General features: G+C 51.8%; 4 protein-coding genes; 1 reads left to right on the top strand and 3 right to left on the bottom strand.

Moving 5' to 3' along the window:
* Positions 1–39: 39 nt before the first annotated feature.
* Positions 40–799, bottom strand: RCC_07592 (probable conserved protein/domain typically associated with flavoprotein oxygenases, DIM6/NTAB family; the record flags this gene model as incomplete). XM_023772848.1 has 2 exons in its annotated part: positions 40–693; positions 743–799. 2 exons carry the CDS (start codon positions 797–799, stop codon positions 40–42), a joined length of 711 nt encoding a protein of 236 aa, XP_023628616.1.
* An 818-nt stretch (positions 800–1,617) lies between these two features.
* RCC_07591 (related to short chain dehydrogenase/reductase family protein) lies at positions 1,618–2,808 on the top strand (the record flags this gene model as incomplete). XM_023772847.1 has 2 exons in its annotated part: positions 1,618–1,961; positions 2,016–2,808. The coding sequence occupies 2 exons, from the start codon at positions 1,618–1,620 to the stop codon at positions 2,806–2,808; spliced, it is 1,137 nt and encodes a 378-aa protein (XP_023628615.1).
* Positions 2,809–3,742: 934 nt separating this feature from the next.
* On the bottom strand, positions 3,743–6,784 carry RCC_07590 (uncharacterized protein; the record flags this gene model as incomplete). The annotated part of the gene is made up of 1 exon (XM_023772846.1): positions 3,743–6,784. The coding sequence occupies one exon, from the start codon at positions 6,782–6,784 to the stop codon at positions 3,743–3,745; it is 3,042 nt and encodes a 1,013-aa protein (XP_023628614.1).
* Positions 6,785–7,393: 609 nt separating this feature from the next.
* RCC_07589 (related to inositol polyphosphate 5-phosphatase ocrl-1) lies at positions 7,394–10,863 on the bottom strand (the record flags this gene model as incomplete). XM_023772845.1 has 2 exons in its annotated part: positions 7,394–9,982; positions 10,144–10,863. The coding sequence occupies 2 exons, from the start codon at positions 10,861–10,863 to the stop codon at positions 7,394–7,396; spliced, it is 3,309 nt and encodes a 1,102-aa protein (XP_023628613.1).
* Between the last annotated feature and the right edge of the window lie 137 nt (positions 10,864–11,000).

Genomic DNA, 11,000 nt, shown 5'->3' with positions numbered 1-11,000 from the left:
GAAATTTAATGACTTGTAATTGTGTAGGTAATGCTACAATCACTTTATACCTTGATCCTTCTCAATGTTTGTGGAATCCATATTCTTCTGCTGCTCCGTATTGCCCTCCAACCCCACGAGTAACTTCGGATCACCTGGAATAATCATTTCAAACAGCGACTCGGGCTTCACAACCGCGTACTGATAGTAGCCGCACCTCGCAATTGGCATTGCCTTTCCAAGATCGATCAGACCGTCCGTCAGAATCGAAGGATCGATGTGGATCCCAACGACCCTCCCTATCACGACATCTACACTGCCCATCGGAGGATTGCCGGGTAGTCTCATTGTTGAGTAGTGCTTGCATTCGAATTTAATTGGAGAGTCCTTGACCATGGGAACGTTGACAAGACTGGCCTGCTGCTTCTCCAAGCCGCATTGCTCGAATTCGTCAATTTCCTCGGCGAACCACTGGGCGCTCAAATTCACGGCTTCTCGGAGATTCCAAGTCGCCATGTTCCATACAAACTCGCCTGTGGWTTCTGCGTTGTTGACTGTATCCTTTCGTTGCTGGTTTGGGTCCTGGTTGGAAGAGAACATGACATATGGAGGGTCGAAACTGAGATTGTTGAATTGAGAATATGGTKCCAGATTATCAACCCCTTTCTTCGACTTTGAGGATATCCAGCCAATGGGTCGAGGGGTCACACATGACTGTATTGTGTCAGCAAATATATTCGTGATGCGTGTTAGAGTTCTTGACCTTGAATGGGTCTCGAGGTAGGCCATGAGATGTCTTGCCTGGTTCGTAGAAGACCATTGTATAATTGGTTCGGGGAATCTGTTGGATGTCTTTCAATGTGTAACGTGTTGTAAGGTAGGATGATGTGAAGAAGGGCCATTCTTTCCAGCTCATGAGCTGTTGTGGCAGCGCAGGTGGGCACCGAAGCCGGCCGAGAGCTTTACAGCCGGGAAACGTGTCACGCGGCTACGCGAAACGGCAAATGAAGCAAAAGCCTATGTATGTTATGTCTTTGTGCTTGATGTGATGGTGCATGATGGGCAGCGCCTTTTCGCTCGATATCTTGACGAAAACCCATCATCCTCACAGCAAACGTACTGACAATGACTCTGAGACCGCTGTTCRACCGGCAGGTCAAATGCCTCCGTGAAGATGTTGGGAGTTGAGAGGCAGTCCACAGCACGTGCAATTTCGTGGAAAGCAGAGCCAGTAATGCACCATGATAAATGGGATGGTTCTCTCAAGGTCTTTACGTTCAAGGCGAGCTTACAAGCCTGGCTCTATGCAGCCAACGCAATCATCGGGTACGCGCTGCAATGTTGAATATCCTCCTATTGCTGTAGCAGAGTCGTCAATGGAGGCTTTCATGTAATGGCTTGTTGGGAAGAAGGAAACGCAAGAGCAGCGAAGAAGTTCCAAAAGTGTCTCTCGGATGATCGTCATAACTTTGGGCTCCACTGTGCACTGCGAACCATTGCAGGGATTGTAGACGCGTCTCGGTCGTGACCCATCCATCCATTGGCATCATACAGAGCAATGCCGTATGGATCGCATAGAGCTGTGGTGGACTGTAAGCGATAACTTCTCCGCGTGACCTGTCCGCACATGCTGCCGTCATGTCACTTCCCAGCCCAGCCCGCCGCGCACTACTCGACAGCAATCCGAAGCTTCTCCTTCCGTCGACGACCGATCCGCCCGGCCCATCGAATCCACCCAAGCAAAAGGMATGGCTGATATTTGGTGCGACGGGCCATATTGGTCGCTCGCTGGTCAAGGCAGCGCTGAGCCATGGGGACAACGTCACGGCTGTAGGCCGGACCAAGGAGAATAGCATGCAGCAGATGCAAGGCTGGCACGATCGATGTCAGGGCCTGCTTTGTGATGTCCGGGTCCGCAGTACCGTTGAAGATGTCATTCAGCAGAGCATGGCACGCTGGAAATGCATTGATATCATTGTGAAGTAGGGTTGCTATACTGGTATGTTGGTGCGTTCAGGAACTGATTCCCATTGCAGCTGCACCGGCTATGGAGTCATCGGATCCTGTGAAGACCAGGACGATAGTGATCTTCGATCTCAATTTGAGACCAACTTCATGGGTACCCTCAACATTCTCCAGCTTTCCCTTCCTCATCTGAGAGAGCAAGCCGCACTCCGAAAAGAGGGCGAAAATGCTGGTCGTTATATCATTTTCTCTTCCACATCCGGGGCGCTTGGTGTGCCCGGACTCGGACCCTACTGTGCAACCAAGTATGCTACTGAAGGTCTGATAGAGAGCATGCTTTACGAGATTGACGCCTTCGGTATCAAAGCCACGCTCATAGAGCCTGGTCATATGCGTTTGGATGAACCCACTGGCTTAGATGACAAGGCTCCGGATGGATCTGCTGGCAGTGGAAATAATGTCACCATCAAGCGATATGGACACTTTCTCGTCAAGACTCCTTCGACGCCATACAACACTCCAACAGCACCCTCAAATCACGCCAGGAGAATTGTACAGTGGCTTTCGGATAGGCAGCCCACGAGTGCAGTCAAGTCTGCAGAGCTTGTTTGGCAGCTTGGCCATTGCCGTTATCCGCCTCTGAGGCTTTTACTTGGCACATACGCCGTTGAGAGCGTTCGTGATCGTCTAAGAAGTGTCATTGAGGAGATCGAGGACTGGAAGCACTTGCATTTCCCCTCGAGCGAGGACGATGGAAAATTTGAAGGGGAAAAGGGCGCAGACAATGACGAAGAGATGAATGATGCCATGGACGGTGGTGAGGACGGCAATCTTGATGTCAAAGACGAGGACGACGAAGTCTGAAATGCCGTGGGACTGGAACAGGTCACGATGATCACTGCCACACGAGCAACGCTCTCAATTCTGCGACATCTCTCCCAGCGGCTTTGCGAAAGCAAGGCGAGCAAAGTCACACGCAACGAGGAAAACCTGCAAGTCTTGCGCAGTCGCTTCCTGCAACAGCCCGCGATGGACAACAGTATTGATTTCGAATCGAATGCAATCTTGCGTGTACAACGAGAGGCGTTCTGTTGAAAGGCGTAAAATCGGCTCCCACGCAAACTCAGCGCGACGGCGCCGCTCAATACTGGTATACAAGGGCGACTGGACTTGGAATTGGAAGAACAGACCGCGTTGCACTCCATGCAACGATAAATCTCCGGCGAACGTGACGAAGAAGTTGTCGATCTTCCAAGATAGCAAGCTATTGAACAGAAGCAGGACGTTGCTGATGACCAACAGCGCCGCGAAGATCAAGTTTATCGTGTGCTCGCTGAAGATACCTTTCGAGAAAATGCCAAGCAGCGCAAATCAGTCCCAGTGCCGAACAGCTTTGAGAACGCCGTTGCTATGCAGACCAACCATGAGAACGATTCTCGGCTCATCAGGAATCTCGATTGGGAGGTGGAAGAGCTCAAACGTCAAGTCGCTTTGCTGTCTGTGCCAAACCGTGCTAGCGTAGATGATACTGGCCGATCTGGAGATCAGAGCAGTATCGAAAGCGCGGACGTGGCAATTCGTAGTCCCATGATACCATTATTTATTGCTGCTGAATGTGACGCTGAGCCTTCGGAATGGCTCTTTGCAGAGCCGGAGGCTTGCGATGTGGATGAGTAGGCATACACTAGCTCCGGCCGCTGGCCGCTGTTGGCTGTTGAGTAAAGTTGCAAAGCCTGGCGATAAATCTGTAGAATTTCTGAAATATCCAAAGGCAGTCTCAAGCTACTGAATTCAAGACTCAGGTTTGTGCCTCCAAATATCCAGTTCCACTCTCCGCAACAAACAGCGCTTTCTTCTGGGTATCATCAAACAAAGTCGCACCAATAAAATGCCGCTTCAAACACTCTGCCCCTTTCTCGTGCTTTGAGCAGTCTTCCAAGACTCTCCAATCGTAAACCTCCACCCTCTCCGCGAACCTTCCGTTATTGAGCTCCTGAATCTCCCGAACCATGTCTCGAAGCTGCGGCAACCTCTTCCTTTCCACGAGTACCACTTTTCTCATGCCGGGATACGATTGACTCTCCGAGACTGTCTCGCTGTGACGAGGATGAGAAAACGAGTCGCGATCCCAGTACGATAAATCCGTGGCGATGGTAGCATGGTGTGTAGCTAACAAGTTCTCAACCACATATGGCATTGCTGCAATGCACGGTGCCAGAACGACCACGGTGTTCGAAAAGGCACAACGGCTGCACTTGCACACGGCGACTGACGTATTTTGTGAAGCACGCTGGCTACTGCAAGTGGTTGGACAGACAAGTGAGACCAGTTTTCTGGTTAGAGTCGCAATGGCCGTTGAGTGGCGGTTTGTTCTGCAGCTCTGCGCTCGAGCATGGTCGTGATAAGACCGAACATTGTTGGACAGCTCGATCAATGGCGAAGATGACTTTGGAGGAAGTGCTTCGATGTTCTTGATCTGCTGGGGATCTGTTCGCTGTCGCTTGACTTGCGGACGCTGCACCTCACCCAACTCCTCGTGTGATCTTTTAACTGCCGACTGCTGCCGCTCTGTTAAGCGCGGGCGGTGTAGAGGAGAGCTGTTAGGGTCAGAAGAGCGTGACGAAGAGTCGGGCACGGAGGCTGCTGAGATAGCACGGCCAGGTAATCGCTTTGCGGGACTGGCCAGTTGAACGGAAGAGCTGGCTATGGATGTTCTTGGTGTCGATGTGTTTCCGGACGATCTCTTCCTCGGTGAAAGCGTGGTCTGCCTCTCGACCTTRTTCTTGCAGCTGCCCTCGAGTCTGTCCAACCACCTTCGAGTTTCTTGAGTTTCGGAGTCCGGAGGCGCCTCTCGCGAGACCCTGGCGTGGGTCTGTAGTTCTTGGAAGCTGACGCAGTCCAACCAGGTACGGTCCTGGTGAAACTTTTTTACCCTTGGATGTSGTAGCATTAAATAGTTGCAATTGGACGGTTGCTCAAATCCAGAACCAAGCACCTCGAAAACCAAAGGCTTGTCGAATACTACGCTCATCTTCGGAGGAGGTGAAGATTCAATGTCAAAACTCTTTGGAGGGTCAGRKTGAGCAAATGGCTGTTCTAAAAACCTACCAACCGAGTTTGCAGCTTCGAGCACAGCTTTGGGAATGCAATGCTCTTGGTCGATCGTTCCGACGTGTTTGAAGACAGGTCGTGCGTTGTTCCTGCGAACATCGTCCTTGTTGACGAGACAGCCAAGGTGGTACGTTGTCCACTTCACCGCCTTGCTGACGCCTGTGAGAGCCTGCTGAGCGTTGTAGCCTGCACCAATAACAGCAAAATCTTCCTCGTCTCCCAGTCCTTCGATGTAGTCTTTCTTCATCTTGATAAAGCTGCGTTGGTAGTCGTTGTTATTGGCACCCATGGAGAAGTACGGCACTCCACAAGGCTTCAAAACCAAACCCTCGCATCGTTGAGCGATTGACATTGCAAATTGTTCACCAAGCCGGTGCCTAGCTCTCGGCGTGGCAAAATCAACCAATGTCCACTCGGCACCCATAGCCCGACCATGCTTCTTCTTGTAGACCTCTCGTAGCCAGAACCGACGCTCCTGGACTGACTTGTTCATGACCACTTCATCATCCAGGAGCAGTAAATCAAAGAAAACGATGGCAAGGTGCTCATGAACATGTGCTTGAGAGTCAGCGGCTGTGCCAATGAGTGTACCTGATCGTGTGACGTGCTTTCTGATCTTCTCGAAAGGTAGAACGCGGTCGTCTTGGTCGGAAAATATGACAAGCTCCCCTAGCAAAATGGCTCGCTGCTTGATCTTACAATTAGATTTACCCAAGCGTAGACATTCGACCAGAGTTGAGAGAAGGCCCTTGCGGTCTGCCGTCGAGTCTTTGCCGCTTTTGGAGAAAATCTTGACACACTGGGCCCGGTCACTTGATTTCGTTAGATCGATGTGTATCTCACAATACTCTCCGTCATATTTGCGCTCCAGCACCCACTCCTTGTTACCAAGCATCGTATTGACACAGTAGTCCAGTGATCTGGCCTTGTGGAATGTTGGTCGACCGACTTTGGTACCCACTTGCGGCCGCAGCCTCTCGCTCGCCTGTAGCTTGAAGAGCTGCTGTGATCTCGGGTCTGGGTTCGCATGATATCCCTTGAGTTCGCCTTTGAGCATCGTCGTGGCTGCCCTGAAGTCGTGCTGAAACTGGAGCAAGTCGGGAAGCAAGAAATGAAAGCTCCTGAGAATCAGTGATTCGTCAATGATGGCCGGTTTGAAACACTTTAAGATCAAGCGAGCTAGCCATTTCGCCTCCACGGGGCTCGATCGATCAATGATACCTTTCAGTTCTGCTTCTCGAGTATCGGAGCCCGGAGGAGGCCTAGGCATGGAAGGATCGGAAAACCTTGAGTGTCCCGCTAGTGTGGCGAGTACGTCGTCAATTTCCTCCACACTGACAGGAAACTGCTTCGAATGCGCGTAGCCTCGAGCTTGCATCACTCGCTCGAGGCATGTGGCGAGATCTCCGGAATTGGGCTGCTTGTACGCCTCGAGATCGGCCCTGCGGGTGACTGGCAATCCCAGGACACGACCTAGCGTCCGGCATAGCGAGGTCGCCTGGAGATTGTACACACGATCCGTTCTTTGTTCGGGGAGCAATGTTGAGAGAAATGCAGTCCCTCCAGCGGCGTCAAGCTCGTCGATAAGCCGGCGATGAGACTTGAACCAGCTTTCGACAACAGCTTTGGTCTTGACAGCCCTGACACTGATGAGCAATGGAGGTTGGTGAAGCTCGATTGCTTCGAGCCGTTCCAGTAAAGTACATATCTCCAAGAATGGTAAAGGCATATCTTAGAATGAATATGTTTGTGGTGGTATTGCTGAGTCTGGCGCGTGTCGATGCACAAGTGATTGCACGTTCATCATCGCGAAGGGTGCACACTGGACATAGGCGGCGAGCATGTGAAAGTGAGGAAGTCGCGTGGCGGGTGAGGTGGGGAGAACGCGTTCGCGTAGGAATTGCAGACAAAGCGGATGAGACGCATGGTCACATGACTGTGGCGATCTTTGTCTTTGTAAGGGTTAGGGTTGGGGTAGTAGGCACCGCTGAAGATGGTCACTACAAGACGTTCTTGCAGTACATTGGTGTGCTAGTATTAATTGATTGTTTTACTGACCGAATCCGAATCCTCGAGCTCTGCTGGAGGTTGTCGCCCTACATGTTACTGTAAGCAAAGACTTTGTCTTCTCCACGAGAACGACAAAGCAATTTGGAAGATATCGTGACAAAGTGTATAGCTCTCCGCAACATTGATTGCTTTGGGAGTCACATCGCCCTATCGGCGAGCGTGGTCGTTATTCAACTACGAGAAGAGCGGGCAGTATTTAATTTATTCGGTCATTAGTCAAGGTTGAGCACACATCGATTAGAAGGGTATATCGTCGACCATCGCTCTTTCATGTAGAGACATCGTCCCGTCGAAGGAATAATTCAATCATGTCAGCCTTCCTCCGCTGCTGTGCGTTTCGGCCTCTATCACCGCCGACAACATCTACCCGAATTAACGGCTCCGCAAAAACTTTGGCCAGCGCAGGGCCGGCTTGTTCTCTCTGAGGCGCTTGCGGCACCCTCCCAAAAGTCGCAATCTTCTGAAATGCACCCCCCGGCTTCTTTGGATTGAGAGTCATATCTTCTTTGTTGCGATTCGTGCTGGCCCGCTCTAGTATCATGCGCTCTAGTATCATGCGCTCTAGCATGGTCGTGATAAGGACGAAGGATATGCTGTGACTAGGGCTTTGGGAGAGTATCTCTTGGATTGCGATCCGTTGGTCTTCATTGGGCGGTTTGACCTTTGCTTTCTCCTTTTCTTGAAGATACCTCTCAACCTGAGACCACAATTCTACCGGGACGATCCCGTCGGGCATGCTTTTGAGGAACAGGATGAGCAGGCTAGAAAGCACGTATAACCTTTGGATCCGTGGGAGGTCTTCAGGCAGACTAGGTTCCAGAGGCTTATCATCGTCAAGTGCATCACATGCATCGCTCATAGCTGTGAGCCAATGCGAAGTGGTGCGCTCCGTCCAACACTCTTCCGCGAACGGCCAAGCGACATGCTCTTCCCAAGGCGCGGTGCGTGCAGGAGCCAATGAATCGCCAGAGTCCATGGCCCGGTTGCCAGAGTTTGTCATATCCCACTCGGCCACAACGCGGACGCCCAGCTCTTCGATCGATTCCGTCAGCCGGAACAACATTTTAGGGGCGGAGAAACGAACAGGTTCATCGTCATCGCTTGATGAAGGCTTCTGTGCTCCCGCCATATTTTCCGATTTCGAAGATGACTCCCCACCGGGAAGCATGTTCGAAAAGGCATTTGCGGCACTGACCGCTGCCTTGACAGCTTTGCCCTTATCAGACGGCTTTTGGCGTTGCAGTTTCCGTACGCCACCTTCTGGTATGCGCACCAGCTTCGCTACAGATCTCGAAAGACTGCTTCCCAGCCACGTTCCCCTAAGCCCAATGAATTGATCGCCACCATTCTCAACACGCAACACTAAAATCTCATCCAACGTTCGATCGTTATCGTTCAGCGATCGCACGTCGTCCATGCTCATGATTCTTAGCTCGAGATCAACCGCACAAGTCTCACCCGGCTCCAGCGTAATCAATTCGGACGATGTGGATGTGCTGGGTATTGGTCTTCCGTTGATCAGCATGCTGAGCCATTTGGGCGCTATGCCTGCTGCCTGTCCAGCATCCACGGGTCGCTCGATGAACGAGAAGCTGGCTGGAACTCGGCTGGTATTGGCCACCGTCAGCGATCGATGCTTGCTCTGCGCCCATCTTATGTCACCAAAAGATACTCCCTCAAATTTGTCTGCAGGGCCATCGTCTGCCGAAGCCGGTGTGGAATTGTGCTTGTCAACCACGACAGTAACGTCGGGTCGACTCTCATTCTCAGTCTTGTCAAGTTCCCGGGCAGCTTCAGCATGAATTTTGGCCTTCAACTCGGGTTCTACCGCATCGAATTTCAGCATGAAACTCGCGACAAGCGGTTTGTGATCGCTAGAGAGAACTCGCTGATGCGCGGTGTAATACTCCAAGTGAATCTCATCGTCGAACCCTTCTTTGGTTATTACAACACCTTCTTCAACGCCGTCGTACTCATCATATTCGTCGAGAGCGTCGGCGCCATCCGTCTCCGGGTCGTAATCGTAGAGCAACTCATCATCGTTTGCCGCTTCATCAATCCCGCTGGCACGCATTTCGTCGTCCATCTTACGGGATTTGATCTCCTCGTGAATCTTAGCTTCATGCGCCAACTTGTCCCTTCTGGTACGGTATAGAATACGGTCACACCATGAAGGTGCACGCTTCTTCTCGCTTGAATCAAACACTCCCACACTACCGGGGTCGTATTTGTAGGTGGGCAGGAAGGTGATTGGACCCTCGCGCCATCCATCATGAAACGCTTTGCGAGATTTTATCTGCTGCAGAAGCTCGTCGTGTGGAAGGAGAGATGATAGTGTGGTCTGTAATGCGGCAGGATCCTCGCTGTGCATGATCTCCTCGCCGAGCGTTGTTGTCGTTCTGTTGCTATCTATACTTCGACGAGCGTCTACGCTGGAACGAGCGGAGCGATTGGTAGAGACGGATTGTGTAGAGCTATCTTCTGGCATGCGTTCTTTTGCAGATTCAGCGGCTTCCTGAATCTCACGCTCGACTTTGCGTGCAGCTTGCTTGCTGAGGTCATACTCGTTGCGAGTGTGAAGCATCAGTAGACGGCGAACGTCATCGCCAGGAATGCCTTCGAGTCGGTAGTTGAGATCTCCACACCAAAACGCAAAATCTTCGTCTCCGATCTGTTCCCCAGTCGTCTGTGAAAGATCCATCGCATCCTGAATAGGCTCGAAGCGAGTACGGCTTAGGATTTGGGCCGCGTCCCAGTTTCGTCGCTCCAGCGATGTCTTGTCTGCGCCAGCTGCGAGATGACTGTTGATGAAGACCAATCGTGTCGTCTCTCCGAGCACTATTCGTGCCGTCACAGCCTACAAGGAAAAGGCAAGAGGGTCAGCGATATCTCAGGCGTTCGGGGCGGGCAAAAAAAGATCTCTAGTCTCCAAGCAGCTCACAGATGCGTAGAGGTCTCGTCGTCGGAGATGTCTTTCAATCTCTGCGTGGGATACCTTTTGCACTTCACTGTACTTACTCCTTTATTTCCCATGTAACCGAGTAACCCAGTGCCAATGCTGGTGGTGCTGACAGACGATTGTTGAATGTCTTTTGAAACATCAGGAGCAGCGTATATCAAAAGGAGGAGTCCAATGAGTTGCTGCTCTGCGACTAGCGTGTAACCCTTTGGTAATGCCGCGGTCATGGCGTCTTTCCATTTGTTGGCTGTGGCTGGGTCCGTATACGGACGCAACGCTTCGGCCGCAGACGATATGTCGACGACTTCCTGCAGTGACAAGACATAAAGCCCCACGTCAGTGTCGCCTGGCAGGACTCCAGTATCGCCCAACGGAAGCGTTTCCTGCTTGCGAGCATAGCGGGCTTCTTGGTCGGCCACATCTTCCACACTTTCTGTTCGCGGCTGATCGTCCAGATTCAGGCCCGTGAGTCCGTCTGCAATGCCTTTGCCTCCCACAAACCATCCTCCCACGTCCTTTTCGGTGCCTTTGAACGAAGCAACATTCCAAGTACCAATCTTGATCCTCACATTTCTAGGTCGTACGTATTCCTTCCGTCGCGAGTAGACGACTTGGGCCAGACTTTGGTACGCTTCGGGCTGTTCCTCCTGCTCGTCCTCGCTATGGCTCTGGGAGTTGGCGATGGTCGGTGTCCTGCTCGGAGGTGGGAACGATCCTGGGACGTCTTGCATCAAGCTGCTTGAGGTTGACACACTCGTGGGTCGTGATCGTGAGGCCATTTCTCACACTTTTCATTGCCTCATGTGCGTGTAGCGTACATGGGCATTGTTGACTGCGAATTCGAGCTCAGAGAGAGCTTCGATTTGTGCTGTTGGGAGAAGTGCATATTTCCCGTCCTGCGCCTTGCCTTGCCTCT

This window comes from Ramularia collo-cygni, assembly GCF_900074925.1.
Source record: "Ramularia collo-cygni strain URUG2 genome assembly, contig: RCC_scaffold12, whole genome shotgun sequence".
NCBI lineage: Eukaryota > Fungi > Ascomycota > Dothideomycetes > Mycosphaerellales > Mycosphaerellaceae > Ramularia > Ramularia collo-cygni.
The sequence above is the reverse complement of the archived record's forward strand: the minus strand, read 5'-3'. Positions and strand labels throughout refer to the sequence as shown.